At 46.0% G+C, this 21,546-nt stretch overlaps 2 protein-coding genes across 2 annotated transcripts in view; one reads left to right on the top strand and one right to left on the bottom strand.

Annotated features, from left to right (window-relative positions):
- The window catches only part of LOC149365672 (acid-sensing ion channel 1-like), a 30,841-nt gene extending 24,264 nt beyond the window's left edge, over nucleotides 1-6,577 (bottom strand). The window contains exon 1 of the mRNA XM_089569065.1: nucleotides 6,548-6,577. Within this exon, the coding sequence (XP_089425191.1) occupies nucleotides 6,548-6,577 (30 nt within the window). The remainder of the gene's footprint in view (nucleotides 1-6,547) is intronic.
- A 175-nt stretch (nucleotides 6,578-6,752) lies between these two features.
- Nucleotides 6,753-21,546, top strand: part of LOC149365673 (uncharacterized) — a 113,117-nt gene continuing 98,323 nt past the window's right edge. The window contains exons 1-3 of the mRNA XM_089541665.1: nucleotides 6,753-7,007; nucleotides 17,691-17,864; nucleotides 20,975-21,163. Coding sequence (XP_089397791.1) covers nucleotides 17,774-17,864; nucleotides 20,975-21,163 — 280 coding nt within the window. The 5' untranslated portion in view covers nucleotides 6,753-7,007; nucleotides 17,691-17,773. The remainder of the gene's footprint in view (nucleotides 7,008-17,690; nucleotides 17,865-20,974; nucleotides 21,164-21,546) is intronic.

A 21,546-nucleotide genomic window follows, 5' to 3' on the forward strand; every position in this document is an offset into this window, starting at 1 on the left:
ATCAGCAAGGACGTGAACAATACCTGGCGGAGTTCGGGAACTGGTAAAAGCAAATTAGTTACGAAGCCCTTAACATGTTATCGAGGCCCGCTATGTATGGTCTATTTCAATGAAAACACTGGATGCTCACCTTTTCAGACGGAAAGTCGTGATCTAGGGTTATTCGACCAACTGCTCGTGTATTATCGTGTATTTGAACTTTTTGCGAACGAAAATCCCCGGCTGGAAGACGGGCGCGTCTTTTTATCACGATTCCTCGGCCACTGAAACATCGAGAAAACGCAATTGTCGGCACGCGATTTTTGCGTTCCGCCCGCAGACCACGCCAACCTGGGCTTTCAAATTACGTACACGCCCACCGTATCCTTTGGCAATATTTCGTCGGGTCTAATTTGCATATCGCGTTACATTATCGTTTCTCGAATGAACAGTTTCGTTTTGCCAAACTTCGTTATATGGCTCTTTGCCGATCGTTACGGCGGCGACCGAGGTAGCATTCGCACTGCGTTTCGCGTGACGAAACTATTGAACTAGGGCGGGTGTGTCTGCGGATTCACTGCTGTAAGCTAGACCGAATAAAGTTTAGAAATGTTCTCATTCGCCTACCCTCGTTGTGTTTTGAAATACCGAGGCCAGGGAGGCCCGGCGAGCATTGATATTCCTTGTCGTATTGCGGTCAAGCTTACGACAGAAAGTGAATACGCGCCTGCCTTAAATTACAATTACAATAGCTTTAGGCACGCAGGGGTCACAAATGATTGCGCATTTTTATTCTAGAGGGTTTAGTCGCTTTGGCTTTAAATCTCGACTTGGTTGTTCGTTAGGTCGAAAACTCTAATTGAGCATCGCTTAAAAAGCTAGAATTTTGCAACAACAGCAATTGCCAGCACAGCGAAATGTTGTTCGGCTAACAAAACGAATAAGTTAGCGAAATCGGTATTGTAATTCATTACTCTGTGAAACATGTCCTAATCACCAAAGTCCTCGAACCTATCTTGTGAAAAATTTTTTTTCGGTCCCACTTTTGAATTGGAAAACTTTTATTATCTACTTGAGTTGATTTTTTATTTGAGTTCGGTCTTGATTTTGAGTTCATCTTGATTTTTTCCGCCAATTACTCGTGGTAAGTCAATAGTACACCGCTGTCCCCTGCTCACTACTCTTGCAGTGCAGGCGCCATGGGCAACGATTGGGAGAGCGAAAATAAAAATTGGCAGGTACACTTAACTGCTCACGTGTGGGAATGCTAAAGCATTACTATACCTGGCTGCATCGACACCTACCCACACACACACGCACACTTATGGCCCCACCCTGAACGCTATACTACGAACGGTTGCATCACAATTTTGATACGAAAGTCTGTGAAGGAATACAATAGAAATTACAAATATCGTCGGTTCGAATCGCTGTCACAAGCTAACCTCCAACTTAACTTGCAGATGTGAGCCATATGCAACGACAAATCGTATGACCCAAACCGCAATTCTGTACGACGAACGGTTGCATAACAATTTTGATACGAAAGTCTCGGAAGGTATACAACAGAAAGTACAAATGTCGTCGATTCGAATCGCTGTCACAAGCTAACCTCCAACTGGACTTGCACATGTGAGCCATATGCAACGACAAATCGTATGACTCCAACCGCAATGTTGTTTGACGAACGGTTGCATAACAATTTTGATACGAAAGTCTCGGAATTAGGCATATAATAGAAGGTGCATACGTCGTCGGTTCGAATCACTGCCACAAGCTATAGCCTCCATCTTGACTAGCATATGTAAGTCATATCGAACGACAAATCGTGAGACACCATCCGCAATGCTGTACGACGAACAGTTGCATCACAATTTTGATGCAGAAGTCTGGGAAGGCATACAGTAGTAGCTGCATATGTCGTCGGTTCAAATCGCAGTCACAAGCTAGCCTCCAACTTAACCGGCACACGAAAGCCGTATGCACTGACAAATCGCAGGACACCCGCCGGAACCCCGTACGACAAACATTTGCGTAACAATTTTATTACTATTGTCGGAAAAACTGGCGTCATATGGAGGTCGGCCAGTGTAGAGAATATATAGTGTTACGCCCAGTGGTTTATTAAGACCGGGACGGAGAATTGAAGGCAGCTGGGTCCGCTTGCCGAGCACAAGACGCCACCAACCTCGTTCTCCTCATCTTCGACTTTATATGTGTGTGTGTGTGTGTGTGTGTGTGTGTGTGTGTGTGTGCGTGAGTGCGTGCGTGCGTGCGTGCGTGCGCGTGTGTGTGTGTGTGTGTGTGTGTGTGTGTGTGTGTGTGTGTGTGTGTGTGTGTGTGTGTGTGTGTGTGTGTGTGTGTGTGTGAGAGAGAGAGAGAGAAGCGTGTGTGTTCATACACACACATGCACGCACTTGTGTGTGTATATGTAGACGAGCGATATATATAGGATTGTCTGGAGTGGCGGTGCTCGGCTTGCTGTGCGCACCATACGGCCATTTGATGACGTCACCCTATTTTATTCCAATCGCTGGGGTTTTCTGTACCGTCTGGGAGTGGAGACAAGCACACACGCCGCCGGCTCTTCTCGGAATGGGACTAGTAATGTTTTCGCATTAAAAGGGCATTGCGAAAAGTATTTCCCTTCGAAACAGTCTGCTCGTATTGGCGTTGAAATCGGTGAAGCGTTGCTGATTGCTACATCTGTGAAATACGAAGGAACTTCACTTTTAGTGAGCGAGGTTCGGGTCCCATTTGAGGCATAAATTAGACGCACTTCAAGGGGCTTTTTAGCCTTCACTGGACGTTTTTAACCAAGGTTATTTGCATGTTTAGAGCGCTTCTGAGAATTCATTTCTTCTTTCCCCAAACCTATGTTTCTTCCCTCCTGGTTCCGGCCGTGTCGCATCGATTTCGCTGTTACTCGCTGGTTCTGTTTGTTTGTTTTTCGATACTGCATGCACATTAATGAGCCCCTTTGGCGTTTCCACGCCGATGCATTTGTGTTCTCAGTAACCGAGGTTTAACGCCTCTCCCTCACTCCAGAAAAACAACAAACAAGGAGAGAACAGCGTCATCATGCCCAAAGCACTGAGGGCTTATGGACGATGCAAGCTTATTCACGCTCTAAATGTGATCGACCAGTCGGGAGCTGAGCGTCTGCTTTGCTTTACGATCTTTTTTTTACACCATTTTTTTTTTCCTTCCGACTTCGTAGAGCGCAGAGCGTTGCGCCTCGACGGGTACTGAATTTTTAATGGCGGTCATCGTACGCTTTCTCTTCCCGGCTGTAATAATGGACGCAACAAAACAGCAGCGAAGCGGAATGAAACTCACGGAAAGACGGGGCTAATAACGCAATATACGAGGCAACAAAAGGGAAAGAGGCACTGGCAACGGCTCTGGACCCTTCTGTTCAAATGCCGTTGGCTTTTTGGTTTGTTTTAGGCTTTATGTCGCTTTTCTCTTCTTTTTTTTTTTTGGTTTTAGGCCTAGCTGGGCGAGGAAGCAGACGGCTTGACTGCATGGCACGGGGCTGGGGGCGCAGTTGCAGTCGTCTGCTTCCGAAAGAACGTCGCATGCCTGAAAGTTAAGCCTCGCGTCACAAACTCAAGTTTCCGGAGGTAAGTCGTCAATGTCTTCGACTTGAGATGACTTTTTTCGAACGCGGGGATCGTTGTTTTACGCGAAAATTAGCAAATTGCACAAGTTGAAAAAGAGAGGTGCGGAGTAAAGGACAGTACAACGCTTGTATTTTGTATTGACTCTATCGTCGATCCAGGGTTCTGCTCCTTTATCATCAGTAGCCTGCACCTGTGACGTCAGAGGTAATTGCTAGGAAGAACTCTAAGTAGCCCGTTTGGGTATGAAACACAGGTTTTAGTGGTGACAAGAAAGGCCCCCGATTCGGACAAATTTTTCCTTTGTTTTTTTTTACACTTTGCGGTATCTTTGATGGATTGTTAATAACCACTGGTGACAGAGTAGTTTTTATTTGGAACTCCGCTTGTGAAGCAAATATGTTAAGTAAATTATCTTCTCCATGACAGAGCTGTGTGTCCACTTTATAAGGTAAAGAAAATATTTACAAGAAACTACGCCAGACAGCTAACTGCTTTGCATCGTTCATAATACCTTCTTTATATCTTGATGTCCTGTTAGCCCTACAAAGCTAGGCGGCCGTGTTTGTCAAGTAGAGGCTTCAATAAATAAACTCACCAAAGCAGGTGAGCCGGGTGACAGTTTAATCCGAAAATGACCAGCAAACCTGCCAACTAGTTGAAATCTCCGTGTGACTTCACTTTATTACCTTAAATACCTACTGGGGGGGTATTACATACGGGACGGTAATACATAATTTTCTTGATTATGATTGCTTACACGAGATAGTTGGAGTGATTATTTAAACTGCCCCGCCCCTTAAGGGGATGTAGTATATTATAAGATTACATACCACGTTACATGTTTAGACTGAGAGCTCACCAAATAATTTTTTTGCCATTCACTTTACTTTCGAAACTTTTACCAGGGCTGTAACAGGGGACAGGGAACAAAAAGAGACGGAAGGACAATCGCTTGTCCTTCCGTCTCTTCTTGTTCCATGTCCCTTGTTGCAGCGCTGGTAAAAGTTCCGAACATGAACCAACTAGCTCAAATCTCACTCTGGGGGTATATGCATAGGGATCGTACTACATAATTTTCTTGGTTATGCTTGCTTACATGAAATCGTTAGAGTGCTTATTTAAACTGCTAACAAAGCTTCACGGTCAGCTGATAGCGATTGCATCATACTTCATCAGCGTATGCAATTGGAGAGAAGCGCGTCACAAGGAGTGGTGGCAAACCGAAAGCACGCCCTTTCAGTGGGCCTACACAAGAAACAATGAATCCACTTAGCAAGTTCATGAACTAGGGCACTGATTACAGGTTCAAGATAACTAGCTATTTTCCTGAATAGAAAACTTTTTAAATTGATAGGATCAAAATTCCATCAACTTTTATGCGACAGCAAACATCCCATATTTTTCTTTTTCGCTTAGGATCACATATCTTCTTTTATCTCCGAAGTCAAAACAGTGGATACTTTGTTCTAAACTTGTTAATGTTCAGTCTGTGCAGCGTCCCGAAGAAACATAATATTGCAGTAATCTGCTAGGAACGGCACTTTTTCTTTCTTTTGTAAATGCAGTAGGCAGACGCCATCGCTTCCTTAGAGACTTGTATAGAAAATTTCCTTATCGTGTACGTATTCCATCGCCAACAACATTTTGTTGCGCTCTGAGCAATATGCTCTAGATTAATCGCTCTCGTAACAGGGATACATGCTATCGCCTATGTTGAGTCATTGTCTACTTTGCAGTTAGGAGCTTAAAAGCCCCGATTAGCTCGAGACATGTGGATAGCCTTTCAGTAATCATTGCTATTTTTTCAATTCTCAATTTCTCACTTTCTAAATTCCACCGTCCAAATTCTTCCCTTTCTGTTGGCTAAGTATAACACTGTGCGTTAGTTGTGTCAGTGCTACTAACCTCATGCTGGCGCTCATAATCCCATGATTCATCGATAGCGCTCAGATCTGCAGGTCACGTGGTTGACTGTGCGGCTCCCAGACCAGCCGATGGGGCGTAGTTATCTATGCTGTGCTACACGGGAACTTATTACTAATGCGACAAGTAGCGAGACCTCAGATACACCTCAGTGAAACAGCCTATAAATGTTGCACTGCAAACAACGAACATAAGAGACTCGGGATTCGCTGCCACCCTCGTTAGGGTAGAAAAAAAATATTCAGACACCATTTATTTCCACTCGGAGACTTAATTATCACGCCGAGATAGGGACTGAGACCGAAAAAAAATATTGTCATAGCGGTGAGCCATCATTCTTCTTTCTCAGTTGCTGGAATTGTTTTGTGCGCAAATGTCAATCCGAGTGCGCGTAAATATTTTCGTCTATTAAAGCGATAGAGTGTCCCCGACTTCCGCATTAAGTGAGGTCAAAGATTGATTCTCTATGCGCAAGCGAGCCGTCAAGAAAAGCATCCCATATTCATACAAAAGCAAATGTCGCGAAGTTCCGCTATTATATTTGCAGCTCGTGTTTCCAGAGCAGTCAGAAACAAACAAAAAAATATTTCATCGCAATCACTTGGATAGCGCACAAAACAAAGCAGAGACCACTCAGACCAGCCTCATACGATTAAAGAATACACTACCAGAACGGTTTCACAGTGAGCGGAACTTGACAGCAAACTGTTTTATCTTCTTAGTTGTTTTTGGCAGGTAACGTATCCCTGCCTGTGTGCGATACGTGAAAGGTTTTATCATATTCACATATGTGTTGTCCGTTCCACCAGTAATTTTTACTTGTTTCGCTTATATCGACATCTTTGACTTTTTTTCTATTAAGGCGTATACGACAACAGATCGAAGCAGCGAGCACACTGCGCGGGCATGTGAAACGTCGATCGCCTCAGGAAAAGAAAAAAAAAAGGCAGTGAAGGACGCATGAACGCTTTCTGACGAAAAAAAAAGATCGTTTCTGACTAGGAGGGGGAGAAACTGACCCTGTCAATGAATTCGCTGGCCTCCGCCATCGTCGAAGCTGCCACGCTAAACGCCTCGACAGCACGCGACCAATCAGTATCGACCGACGCTTCTCGGTTGGCCAATAGCAGCCTAGCTTAGAAGCTGACGTCACGCAAGACGATCCATCGACCAATCGACTCGCGCGACGTCGCGTGCAGACGACACTCAGCAAAGAGCGCGCTGGCGTGCGTGTGGAAGGAAACGGACGGACATTTCGACGTCGCGCGAGAAGAGTGACTTTGTAGTTGGCTACGGATTGACTTCTTCAGTGACAACCGGGAAGCCTTTGCGTTGGCCGTTTGTTGTTTCCCACAGCTTGATCGCAAGCGGATGCTGTCAATCATTCCGCTTTAGATGTTTCGCGGAAACAACTCTTCCGGAAGTTCCTGGCGGGCCAAATCAGCGGAAAGCAAAGGAGACAAGCCTCGATCTTGAATCGTAAGTGAAATTTCATGTGACACTGTGTCGCAAAGAAACGAAATACTCTTAAGTGAGCCTATATAAGATAGAATAAGTGCAAGCTATTGCCTCCAGGTTTTCTACGACCGAGTCCGTGACGTCATAGCTTTCTGCATAGCAAAGAACAGCTACGCAGCAGTTTTTGCATCTTGCATATGACATAAGCATCACGTTCCGAAATTACTTTGTGTTTCAACTGCATGCGTCAGTACTGTAATAATTTATACGTGTTGGAGCAGGCAAAAATAAGAAAGAGAAAAACCAAAGTTACAGCGAGAAATAGATATCTGAATAGGAAGAAAACCTCTAGCCGTATGTTTGCTACATGAATGTAGCTTTTTCATGCACACCGCGTTTTTACGTAAGAGGGCATAACAGCGAGACTACGCGGGAAAGGCGGGAATGATGAAGCACATTAAAAGAAAAAAAAGAACGCTGTCCGTTCAGGGCGGGAACCCCAGATGAGTCGCGATCACGTAAAACCGTTTATGTTCGTCCTACGCTTGTGTGTGCTGTATTGATTGCGGTGCTTAACAGAGCACGACCGAAAGCTGCCCAGTCAATTACAGCTCGAGCTGGAAACATGCCCTCATTTTGGCCTCTTCCATTTTTCACCACTTTGGGTTTAAGCATTTCCTCTTGTACATACTTTGAATTTAAAGCCAACTGCGATCCCCATAATTCAATGAATGAGACAACTGGGGCTTTCCTGTGAACTCATGCGCTTTGCATCATACACTACTATACGCTTTGAATATGTCACGAAATAAGGGGTTGGGGATAGTGGAAACAATTTAAACCGCTAGCAATAAAGCAGCAAAGGAAACATTGTTGGAGTGTAACTTCCCGCACTTACATAAGCTGGATATTTTTTTTTTTTCAGAATAACCAGATGGCCTGTTACTCAAACTACACATAAGACCACAATCAATTCTTGCTCATTTCACTTTCGATCAGCAAAATTAAGGGTGTCGGGTCTGACTAGGGAGAATGCTGAAGTATAGCCGCACTGTAAGCCACGGATATCTCGACGAGGGACACACATCTTATTGAGGATTGATTAATCTTGCGCTGGTCATCAGAATTATAACGTCTTTTACTTTCAGTAAATAAATTCTCAAACCGTATCGGGAAGAGGATAGCTATGGCACCTACTACTCACTGAAGCCTCATGAAACTGAAGCATGGTAGCATACACTGTGTTGATTCTCATGCGTCCGACAGGAATGCCGACGTAATATTACCTTTTTTTGCCCTCAACAACCTCCCATCATATAGGCTGATTTGAGGTACTTCTGTGTGCGTGAAACACATTTATGAACAGAATAAATCGATCTCAGTTGTGCAGGCCCTAATTCCAGGAGCCAGTTGTCTTTTTTCGCCGCTTTTGTAAGGTTCACCAGCCAAAGCTGGTCTTCCAGTTGTGAACTGGACAGCGCAGCCTCGCAGTCCTCAGTTGTTGGGTCAATTGATTCTCGCAATACCTGGATTTTTCTGGCAAGTCCACATCATGTGATATATAGTTGGCCACATCGCCACAGAAGGTGCAATGTGGATCGCACGAATCTAGGGACATATAACTGATATCGACTCGGTAGATAAAAGTATTTGATTGAAATTTCCTTAGGATGTCCTCTTGCTCCCTCTTTAGATTGTTGTGCCCTTTCTTTAAGCTCTAAAATGCGTCACTATGCTTGACTCTTCGGCTTTCCAACCCGGCTTGTTTATGACTGATCCCCTGGTACGAAACTTCTGCATTATTAATTTGTTCTCATTTAGTCAAAGGAAATTTTGCTCAAAAGCAACTAGTGTTTCTTGTAGTCCTGCAGCCATGGTCGTCTCAAAAGTTCGATCCATGCTTTCTTCGGCCAATAAATGCTCATTTACGGAAGTTTATTTATGTGAAAGCTCGGCTGGTTAGGTTTGGTTTGGTTTGGTTTATGGGGTTTAACGTCCCAAAGCAACCCAGGCTATGAGAGACGCCGTTGTGGAGGGCTCCGGAAATTTCGACCACCTGGGATTCTTTAACGTGCACTGACATCGCACAGTGCACGCGCCTCTTGAATTTCTCCTTCAAAGAAATTCGGCCGCCGCGGCCGGGATCGAACCCGCGTCTTTCGGGTCAGCAGCCGAGCACCATAACCACTGAGCCACCGCGGCGGCGCTCGACTGGTTAGCATATTCAGGGAGAAATGCATTCTTAACCTTCACCTCGTAATTTCCAAGCACTCCTAAAATAGCCCCGATTGAAGATAAAGTCATTGTTCTGGCTGATAATACCGGCTATGGTTTGGTAATACCATTGAATTAATAGACTCACCTTACATTAGAGGCAGCGCCACACCCAGCCTCGCTTTCTGTACATTCTTGCGAAACACGGTGGCACCCATTATGGAGGCAAAATCTCTTAATAACCGACCATCACTTAAAGGAAAGAAAAAGAAAAAGGGAGTACAAACCTGGCAGCGCTCATTGTTTCAGATAACTTGATGGTAACTGGTACCATGGCGGTCCATTACAGTCGGCATTTCTCACAGGCACTGCGATCAGAGTTGCTCAGAAGTGCAAAGATGTTCTCTCTACACATATTTCACCACTTCTTGGAACAGTGAGTCGTTGACTTTTTCTTTCCGTACACGAATTACTGGCAGCAGTATCATGATGGTAAAACACAGGACTACCACAACTTCCTCTTACGGCGTTGCCCCTCTCAGTCAGATGCTTGGTGGGTTAAAAGCAAAAATGTGGTATAAAGAACCCTGCCGCCGCCCCAGTGTTCGAACCCGGGTACTGTGGCTCAGTAGCCGAGCGCTGTAACCACTGTGCCACTGTGGCCAGATGTGTGAAATTTTATGCAGATACAGTATGAACAGCTCGTGTTCTCTTGGTAGTGCCGAAATAGGTTTTTTGTTATCCTGCTTTATTTTTTCTGCAAGGCTTCCTGTCCCGTTGGAGATGACATGGATTACCCTGCTTTCTGAAGGCGCTGTACTTGGCTGTCAAAACCGCGCTTCGTAAAATGAGCACAGCTTTTTTGCTAAGTGCTGCTTTAAACAGAAAGCAAACTCCCACGTATTATTAACTTTGAATGGGTGCTTTCGAATTGAAGAAGGTTATTTTTGCTGCGTAGGCTGTATTTACAGCACGGGCTCCGCCTGGAATCATAAGACGGAGTATGAATCTTAAGGAACTGGACGCATGTGCCATGCAAAATTTCTCTGACAAATTTCAGGCGACCGGGATCCGTTAGCACTGCTACGCCGCGTTCATCGGACCACTAATGTGAATATCAACTTCTGTGGTATTCAGTCTCCCGCATTGAAAATTGTGAGGGAACTACGGAATATTGTAAGATAATGTTATCAGCTAATCGATGGGAATGGTCTAACCTTGAGTAGCAAAAACTTTCTTTTAAAATTTGTCCTGGGCTTGCATTCTGTCGTCAAGACTGAAAAGAAATTAATGGGTTAGGTTTTCGACAGTACATATCACAAAACTGCAATCACCTCAAGGGGATCTGCGGAGATGTTGATTGTTAAGTTGCTATCTTACGATAACCGAAAAAATTATGTTCATAAACAACTCTTGTTGAAAGTGCGCTTGTGCATAATTTCTGGGCAGTCGAGTCAAAATGTCTCGTTGCGCTTTATTTCACATTTACAGCAAATATCTGTCTTGGTAGGAGGATACTTTATCCATGCCGTCCGTGTCATGGATGGAAAAGAAGCACTAGAATAAGGCTGCCTGACTGGAATGCAGAGCTTAAATGAGGCATTGGTGCGAATCCCGTTGCTGCAAACACTCAACCCCCTGCCCTCCTTTTTCGCTCCCCTGTCTCTTCAGCTTATTTCTCGCCAGAAAACTCACGGATCACATTCTTGGGCGTCGTTATTATAGTGTATCTGTACTCTTAGATTTAACTAACCACGTTCAATAGGGATTCGTCGGTCTCATGCAAACCAAGCTTAGTTTCTCGCAAAAAGCAAATACACACACTGTTGGGAAATAAAACACACACGCCAACAAAGCACCAACTGATAAGTTATGCGAAAGCTACGCACCCATGTAATAAGATCTCGCGACACTGGATCCTCACATGAAATATTTCGTATTAATATAAAAACTACCCCGCAGAATGGTTTCATCAAAAGTTTGAGCGATCCCAGTAAGCTTGAAGACGACGGTTTTTGAAAAATTACCAATATCCTCGTAAGGGATGCTTCTAAACTGTTCCCTTTTAAACTGAGACTTTTAATGGGGCGGAGTATACTTATAGTTTTCATGGCTGGCTTTGTGGTTGTGGTTTATGGGGGTTTAACGTCCCAAAGCGACTCAGGCTATCAGGGACGCAGTAGTGAAGGGCTCCGGAAAGTTCGACCTCCTGGGGTTCTTTAACGTGCACTGACATCGCACAGTACACGGGCCATTAGAATTTCGCCTCCATAGAAATTCGGCCGCCGCGGCCGAATTTCTATGGAGGCGAAATTCTAATGGCCCGTGGGCCGGGATCGAACCCCCCGTCTTTCGGGTCAGCAGCCGAGCACCATAACCACTGAGCCACCGCGGCGGCGTAGGCTGGCTTCACGTCATGTATGCTCTTTCAGAAATGAGGCACCTCTTTTCCTAACTCCAGTTGAAATTTTCCGGACATTGCCAACTAGCGCCATCTTCTGCCGCCGTTAGCGAATACCGCGCAACTAAACGAAGATATTTTAACTTGTTTTTGTTCGTAAACTACTGAGTGCAGCGAGATGCTACACGAATACTTTCGCTATGATTGGGTATTCTTCCTACCAGCGGCAAAACCTGACTTATAAAGCGATTCCTGCGCTCGAATCGGTTACCTCCATTGTGGTTATAAAATCGATCGAGCATTAAAAGTACCCGCGCTAACTGTGCAGGTTCGTCGTCATGCGACGCGTGGTGGCAGTCGAACATACTAAAAGCGTTCGTCCACTTTTCCTGGGCTTGTTTGCAGTGGCGTGAACGAAAACAGCTAGAAGCGGAACGTAATGGACTCCTTGCATGCAATCTAGGGCGTGAATTCTAATGGTAGTCTGTGATTCGATGTTGGCATACGCTCAAAGTTTTGTGCGTTACCTGGACGCTGACCATGCGCATGCGAAGTATAGAGGTATAACTGCCCTCTTTCTATTTCACCCTGTGTTTTTAACAAATGCCAGCAATGGTTCAATTCCGTTGTTTAACGTAGGGCTTCCGAATAATAGCAGTCAGCGGCGAAAGCAAAGGGCAAATGGACGCAAATGGACTTGAAACTTATGCGGTCGAACTGGTGCACCCAACTAGAGTAGCCAGCCTGTCAACAGCCTGTGCACCATGTACGCATTACCAAAGTACTCTGCCTAACACTGTACTTCACCAAAAGTACCCAGGCGAAGGTATTACTAGTGGTTCATTATACTGAGTACCCCGCAGCGAGCCATAAATATAGAAAGGACAATAATATGAGTGATGTAAAGAAATAGGAAAAAGTATACTGTGTTAGGGAAAGCAAGCCTGTTAATGATATCGTAGCTGAAATAATGACGGAATGGGTACGGGCAGAGCATGCAGTTCGAAGCGAAGATTATAAAATAAAAAGAAAACCCTTAAAGTTCAATCAATTGTATTGACGCGTACGACATGTGAGGGCATTCTCTTGATTTGTGTTATCGTTCTTCAGCCTGTAACGCGAACTGTGCCACTACAACCACTACCGCTACTTGTAACTTCACTAAATCACTATCACCTGCCACTGACGTGACTTTGTTGCTGTCGCCAGTGTTTCATTCAAGCTGGTGTTTCATTATAGCCACTGTGTCATTATATCCGGTGTTTCGTTCTAGCCGGTCTTATAGCAGGTGGCAGGTGGAGCACGGGAACTACCCCTAAACGCCACCTACCACGGTTGGCAGGTCTAGGCTTCACTTAGACACCGACGCCGGACCGTTCTCGCTGTCATGGCCCTTTTAATGCTGTCGCTTTAAAACGCTAGCAATAGATGGCGCCGGCAGCGGCACAGGCCATCTACTAACCTGAGCCACCTAGCTGCGGCCGGAAATAAAAGGGATAGGGAGGTGATAGACTGGGGACTACAGATAGAAGCAAATAGCGAGGATGGACAGAATTTTTAAAAGTAGGCTTTTTAAGTTAGAACAGCGGTTTTTTTTTACCATAGCATTATCAACTGGGAGGTACATCAGAATACAGCTAAGGCGTGCTAACTATCAGAATGATTAACTGAAATTGAATAGTTAGATTTTTAAGTATTACTGTTAGCCTCCTTATTTTGATGAGAGGCGTGTAGCTGACTGTAAGTGACATCCATATGAGTTTTTAGGATATCGAAAACGAGATTACCCTTGGAGCTGTGGCTCAACAATTTTTGGCTATTTCGACGAGTTACGGGCACTGGAGGGGTTGCTTTGCCTTCAAGCTTCCCTAAAGAGCATGTATTTTGGCGTGATGTAGGTAAAGTTTGTTGAGCCACAGCGCCGACGGTAACCGCGTTATCGAAGTTCTAAGAACTGATATGGAGATTATTTAAGATGAGCTACACACCTCTAAATAATTAAGGAACCTAACAGTATTACTTAGAAAGGTAATTATTCAATATTAGTAGTGGTTTGAGAGCCTGTCTCGGCTGCGGGAGGTGGTTGGTTCGAAACCCACCGCCGGACACCCACCGGTAAAAATCGGTGCAGGCGTCCCCCGGCCTGGCGCCCGGCTTTGTTTCGGGGTGTACGCTTGGGGGAGGCTCCTTAAACCCCGCTGTGCTCCTTGCGGGCCATGCCCAGTTTCGAACGACCTCGCAGCCTGCTAGAGCAAAGCCCTAAAGCTGGCACTGGGCGCGCGCACGCCCTAGCACAACGTCCTTTCACTCATAGGTGAGGAGAAAGAAAGCCCTTCAGCAAGGAAAACTCCCTCAGCGCCACGGTGTATACACACCGTTACCTGCAGTTCTGCCCACTGCAGGCATGCGAGCAGCAGCATCAGCAGCAGTCATAAAAGAGGGCCACAAGTTGGGCTTCTACCGCATGAGGCTGAAATAGGGTTGCTTGACGGCGGAACTTATCTCTGATCCGTTCAGGCAACAGTTTGGTCTAAGACCCTTTTCCCAAACCATCCTGCTAGTTAGCTAGCACGCCTTAGCTTTATTCTTGTGTACGCCATCGCTGACAATACTCTACCGAAAAAAAAGCTCCTCTAACTCAAAAAACCTATTTTTAATAATTGTGTAAAATATTAGGTGAAACATCCTGTATACCTATTTACCATACCTATTTACTATTGCGAAAAACCGATAACTTACCACCCATTAGGGAAACAAAGTATATTACAGAGAGAGGCAAGAGTAGCAGGCGCCTTTTGCAGACTTGCTGCCAATACGTTATCTTCTCAGTGCTGATTCTATAAATCTAGACGTCGCATATAATACGCAACGCAGCCTCGGAGAGCGAACACAACGATCACAATGGTACGGCACATACACCTAAACAGAAAGGCTGGAGACTGGGAACAGAGAACTTTCCTCAAAATTAGCGACCCCTCTGAATGCGACCAGGCAAAGAGAAACTTTCATGAGACGTGGAACGCACTAGGCATCGCGACGCTGCGGCCATGACGTCCTTTATTCAAGAGTTTAGATGCATTTGGCTCAGACAGATCGTAGTGCGAAGACCGTGATCCTCTTCATCGTCATCAGCCCGATTCTTCTACTGCAGAATCGAGGCTTGTCCCATTAACCTCCAATTAGCCCTGCCCTGCGCCAGCTGCCCTTGCCTTATCCTTAAAACTTCTTAATGTCACCTTCCCAGATTCCTCTCAGTAGAGCCCCGCTACGTTTACCTCGTCTTGACTTTCATGCTTCATCTTTTTCAAAGTATGGTTTCTAGTTCCTAAGCTTAGGGAGAGCGAAAAGACATTATCGTCGTCGGCCAGCAGCGTTCCCTGCAGGGTAAAGGCTTCTTTCTATGTCATCCAAGTAGCTCGCTCCTGAGCCAGCGACGGTTCCCCTATAAGCCTTCAAACTTCCTTTTATCATCTACCCACCTGATTTCCTGCTCCCAAATCCACTTCGTTGGCCTAAGGGAGAATCGGTTATTTGTCCTCCACATTAAATGTCCTTAATGTCAAGTTCCCCTTCTCCTTTTTCGTAAGTGGCTTTTTCGCCCCTCACTAAAAGACTGCCCGACACCCTTCCGTGCGCACTTCATCACGGTACTCTATCACTTGGGGGCAGTGTGTTGTGCTAGATGGATGGATGATAAAAGCTCCGTCTTTGAAGTGGTGCTCGGCAGTTACCGGAGCGCCCCCTGTTTGGGGCACCAGCCGTCACAGGAAGCACCGCGGCGCGACGCATCCACGCCGCGGATACAAGAAGAGAGATAAATGCAGGGGTAATTAAGAAATGAAGAAAAAGGTCAAAGGCCAGCGGAATTCTAATGGGCACGGCCCGGGATTCGCGGCACGCCACGGCCGTAACACGCGCAACGATCGTGTCACGCGGTTGTCGCGACATGCGAAAGTCAACGAAGCGTGGCGAACTGGGCAATGCGCGTCGGGTCATAGCGTGCCCGACCTGCAGAGACTTTCGGATAGAGGAGCGAGCACTCACCAACTTCGCTATGGCTCAGTGGTTATGGTGCTCGGCTGCTGACCCAAAAGACGCGGGTTCGATCCCGGCCGCGGCGTCTAGAATTTCTTTGGAGGAGAAATTCTAGAGGCCCGTGTGCTGTGTGATGTCAGTGCACGTTAAAGAACCCCAGGTGGTCGAAATTTCCGGAGCCCTTCACTACGGCGTCTCTCATAGCCTAAGTTGCTTTGGGACGTTAAACCCCATAAACCAAACCAAACCATCTTCGCTATAGCGAAGTTCGTTATAATAAACAAACTATTGTCCTTTCTTCATAGCGAAGTTCGTTATACTAAACAAACTATATATATAATGCCCTTTCTTCATAGTTAAGCTGTTATCAGTGAGCCATTCCTGTTCCCAAAAGCGAGAAAGGCAGGTTTCTTAACAGGCGTTTTATAAGATATACAGTAAGGAACAAAAGTTTACGGGCCGCGGGTTCACGGAGCAGATTTTATACGTGCGTTGCCACGCAAAGGGGCATAATAAGACATGCAGTCTACATCCGCTAGAACGAGTAGCAGCTGACTGCCTAGCGAAGCAACGCAGAAATAAATTTTCTTCCACGAATCCACGTGCAATAAAGTCCTTTCTGTGATTGTACGTATTCTATAACAAAAAGAGTTACGTCGTTACTGAGCACTTCCACGTAAACTATGTTGCCGTTGGGAGCTTTATCGTCATGGGTTCCGGCCATAAAAATCCGTGTGGCCTAGCTGGGCACTCTCGGGAATCCGTCACACGTAGCCACGCGATTCTTACGTACCCCGCTGTTAGGGTCGTGCCTGAGCTCTGACTCTATCAGTCGCGAAACTCCGCACGGAACCTGTGTTGCACGACCTTGCGCTGTCATTGGGCTGAAATTCGGAGATTAGCAGAATGTCACGGCACCTGTGGCATTTAAACGAACCACTCGGCACTACATAAAACACTAATATGGGGAGGGGGGGTAAACTTCAAGAGCTCAATAACTTGGCTATTCAGCTCATAGATGGCGCCTCCATCGGCAAACCTCTGCGAAGTGGTCGCAGGGAAAAGCGTAAATTTCAAGAACTGGGATGATAACAGAGCTCTAGGGTCATGGTGGCCTGGAAGTGGTGACTCTCCATAGTGTGCCATCTGCGGTGATGGTAGCATTCAGATGAGTTTTGGAAAACGGCGTTTCTTACAAGGAATAGAGTAAATAAAGGACTTTTCTTGTGATTGAGAAGCCTGAACGTTCAGGCAATTTGATCAGCCATCTTTCAACCCAGAGCAGAAGGAAATGACAGGGACATGAAGACAGCGCGTACAAGCTTTTTTACAATGATAATAAGCTTTCTCGTTCAGTGTAAGTGTGGTCTTCTACGTGTGCATGATCGCTAACTTCGATTTTAAGATTATATTGGTGCATATGGGCGTAATCATGCTTTCTCACGGCGGTACCTGGCTTCCAAATGTTTTCCTTTTTTGTATTGGAGAAGTACTGCCTGAGATGAATTCGGAGTAATAAATACATATTTTGCTGCCGAAGGAACGTCAACAGAAGAACAAGAGAAAACAAAAGAATTACACTGATAACAAACATGCCCAATAATCTTGCACAAAAATTTTTAATATTGGAATATTGCAAGATGCTGTTGTGGAAATCTTGAAGGTAATTTTCCAGTGTTCCAGTGAGCAGCAAAAGTAGAATTTTAAATATTTAAGATGGTAAGGTACTGTTTCGACATACTGAATGTTATGGTCCGTTTCTCTGATGTGTAGTAGAATCTTTCATTTAAAGTTTTTCCATCCCTCGCGTCGAGCAGTTAAGGCTGTCATATAAAACCAACGGGGGGACGCTTTTGACAATAGCAAAAAAATGTGAGCCTGTCGACAGGATATCTGGGATATATTGATCGTTATAGTGAAATCTTAAAACAAATAAAAAAATTTCTTTCATAAACTATCTCCCGTTCAAAAATGCGTTCCTCAAGGATTGTTGGGTATGAATTGGCCGGAGTAGTGTTCACTGCCTCTCTAAGCCTTGTCCGTTCCGTTTTCAGGTCGTCGCTACGAGAAGAGGCGCAGTCCACGAGGCGGCGGAAGCGCGAAGCCACGCGTGTGTTCAGGGTCGCATGTGCCGCAGATGCGCCAAGGCTTCCTCCCACCGACCGTGGCCCTGGTGCTCCACGTCCTGACCGGCGCCCTGTTGCCCCGGGCCTCCTCGGCCGACGAGAGTGAGGATACCTCACACTTCCTCCTATACGGGTTGCGGAGAGAACAATCCGCACACGTTTCGTCAGCTACACTATCTCTGTACGGGACATCAGTCGGTCAGCATAGATTTACCTCAATGTCATGTAAGACCCCAGAAGCTGACGTAAGCGAGGGCCTTAATACAGGCACTGCAGAAATGTGGCGCAGCCGACAGGATGTTGCGCTCGGCTCAAGGACGATGCCATAAAGAAAGGGAAGGTTCGGTAACTGTCTCGTTCTGGGTGGACCCCCAGATCACGCCGGAGACCAAGCAAAAGAAAGACACTGGAAAGAGCGGTACGTCTGGAGACAGCGCCCTACCGCCCAAGATAGGTTGTCTCGCCACATTGCAGCATAAAGCCACTCCCCTTAAGCTTCAAAAACAAAGACAACAGCTAAAGCACTATCCCTCCTCCTGCGTGAGTAAAGCTCATACGGGAGATTGTAGTGTGTTAAAGTACAAGACGTCAGTATCATGGCATCGTCCTAAAGGATAGGCGTAAAAAAAGCGTCGAGAAGAAGGAATTTTGTTACATTTGCCGATTTCATTCTTGTCCCCCGGGCTGTATTAGGCGGCATTGCAATGAGCCGTGAAGCAATATCTCTCGCCTCTATTACATGGGCGGCCATGCGGCCTTCGAAACGCTGGAGCGCCTGCTTTCAACCTGCATTAGGGAGGTCACTGTTGGGCGGGACGGCGGAGACCGCAGATGGCGTGGCGCGATGGCGTGCCCCCACGCCATCAATCGGGGACCTACGGCTGATTTGTCGCGAGCGTGACGATGCTTTGAAAAATAACCCAAACCGACCTCCGTGCAACTGCACCTTCGATCCCAGCAGTCGAAGTTGAGTTCTCGTTTTGGGACCGACGTCCTCGTTTCTACTGACTTTACTCATCGACTAATTGCAGCAGCAAGTAGCCAAGGGCTTGTAAGGTGCTTCCTCTGAGCTGATTCTCCTGAGCTGATTATGCGTTGACATTGAATAGAGACTAGCCGTTCGATGTTTTTGAAAAAAACACTGTTTGTTGCTCAAAAACATTTCACAAAAATCAGCACACCTTTCTATAAAAATGCATATCAGATGCCAGCGCAAACTTTGTGCTACCAATTCCTCAGCAATGACGCACACAGAATCAACTACATCAAGACATGAAAGTGTTCCTGGCATGGCGAACTGTCCCTGCTTGTTGGTGATCATTTGTTTCTAATCGCGCAACGTTAGCTGTGCCAAAAAGCGCCATGTGACAGGGAATTTTTTTCTACACAAGGTACGGTCAAAGATACACTTTCGAAAGCATTTCAGTCCAGAAAATGCGAGCACCAAGCCAGGGAAAAGTTTGTACCCAGCGCAACTGGGGAATCGAACTACGTGTAGTCGTACAACCAGCCACCAATTAAAAGCGCGGGGGCATGTTAATATAAAAGACAAACTCAAATTTCAATTTAAAACCGATAAATCTTGTACTAGACTTACAAAAGCTCTCTCTATATTTAAAATGATGTTTTAGAATTGAAACTTCCAGAGAGATAAAATCTGATACTAAACCCGAGTAAATAAAGCTGCTGTCATCGACACTGCGAAGCGCACAGAAGAGGCAAAGAAAGTATTCAATACAGGTCGGCTAAAAGAAGCTTTGGTGCCAGACTCCACACCGCACAATGTCGTGATGCCTACGAAGCTACAAGCTACCTGGCGTGCGAGACTGGAGAGGGCGAGAACCATTAACCTGTCACCGAACGTACCATTTGGAGTGAGACCCCGGCTGTAGTTGTAACGAATGAGAGACGCTACAGTCGTTAGCTCGACACAATAGCCAAGTACCGTGACTGCCCTCTGCCAGGCACCTGTAGACATTTGGGCCACCATAAAATGTCAGCCCGTGGTAGAAAGTAGGCAGGTTAGGATGAAAGCAATGCAGCAAATTACGTGACGTATTCTATTTGAAGGCCAGTATGACAGTCGAAGAGCTAGACACTACGCTGTTAGGGCAGAGTGAGGATTCTCAATTTACAAAAAAAATTGTGATTTTTCAGATTGAGGTTGATGTTCACTGTGCGATGTCAGTGCACGTTAAAGAACCCCAGGTGGTCGAAATTTCTGGAGCCCTCCACTACGGCGTCTCTCATAGTCATAGTTGCTTTGGGCCGTTAAACCCCATAAACCAACCAAACCAACCTAAGAACGCACTCTGACCTTTGCTTTTCTTTCTGAGATTTACAAGGTATGAATGGTAACAGAAAGCAAAAATCAATCGTACAACTCGCACCTATGTGGGTTTACATGTGCGGTATTTGCAAAAAGTAACCAGACAACGAGTTTTGTTTCTTATTCGTTAAGTGATGCATTCATGGAACCTCTTAAGCACTAAATCTGCGGTTTCGAGTCATTTTAATCTTTTAGAGCGCTGTAAACGTTCCACTATACAACTGGGAAGCAAGCTCCATAGCTTGCCTGGTTTCTTTTGGCAAAGACTGCACTGATGAGAAAATAATAAGGCCAAGTTTTCATATTTAGAGTTCTTGGAAGAGAGATGGTAAAGAGAAATTCGCACATGGTTTTCCACAGTTTCGCGGAGGATTCACACGGTTATTGAACAAATGATTGATCAATCTTTTTGCTGCTCACTGACTAATCAATTGACTAATTTATTGATTGATCAATCGATTGATGTTCCGCTAACGTGGAGTACCATCCGCAATATGCATACTCTTCCACAAACTTCAGTTGGTCGGGTATTCAATGAGATCGCAGCTATCACAACTATCCTAACAAGCGGCGTCCTCATGCGCGTTGGCTAACACTCACATCATAATTCGTGCACCATGAAATTAACGCTTAACATGGCTGCTGCGCTGGTCAGCACAGTCTTTAATAACGGAGGCAGTGACTTAAATTGTCCGCTAGCTATGAGCTGGGACGTCATAGCCGGTAGCAACCCATTGTAGTAAGGAAAAATAATCAATCGTCCAAAGAACTGTTAGCAGATGCGACCCACTATCTTACTGCTGAGTATAACAACGAAAAGCACCGCAAGGGGGTGTCGTAGAGGTCTGCGAACTGCCGATGCCCCTACGCCTATTGCTCGCAGAGTGTTCGAGCCTGGGCTTCCGCGGCGCTAGGCTCAACCCGTGCGGCTTCTGCGTGGGCGGGGACACCGGCCTGGAACGGACTCACGGCCGCGACTGCCGAGGCACCTGCGGAGGAACTGCCCGCAGAGACTGCAACGGGGTGTGCGCGGGAGGGGCCTACGTCGAGCCATGCTCCGGACAGTGCGTCTGTAAGTGACGTCACACTCTGGTTCCATAACACTCCTCTTGCAGGGAAGGATTTACAACGTACCGTAGATAGTTTAGTCTGGGGTAGTGGGTGTATATCGGCGTCTGAAGGTAGCGCGGAAGAACACGGACGGAGGCACAGACGTGGATAGGGTGGGCGCTAACCGGTTACGGGGTTATGGCCGACTTCCACTTAAGAAGCTCAGAAGTCCAGAATCTCGAGCAAGGTTTCCACTCCAACCCTTCAACGCTTAGTGTTGCGAATTCACGGCATATCACTTGCACGTTGCGTACTGATTACTACATGGAGCTTGCATACAAAGTCTGAAGTCAGCGTGTTCCTAGTAAGCAGCGTTTTCCGGTAAAGAAAAAAAAGCTCGGCATG

Source organism: Amblyomma mixtum, chromosome 1 (genome assembly GCF_055824585.1).
Source record: "Amblyomma mixtum isolate Tamu chromosome 1, ASM5582458v1, whole genome shotgun sequence".
Classification (NCBI taxonomy): domain Eukaryota; kingdom Metazoa; phylum Arthropoda; class Arachnida; order Ixodida; family Ixodidae; genus Amblyomma; species Amblyomma mixtum.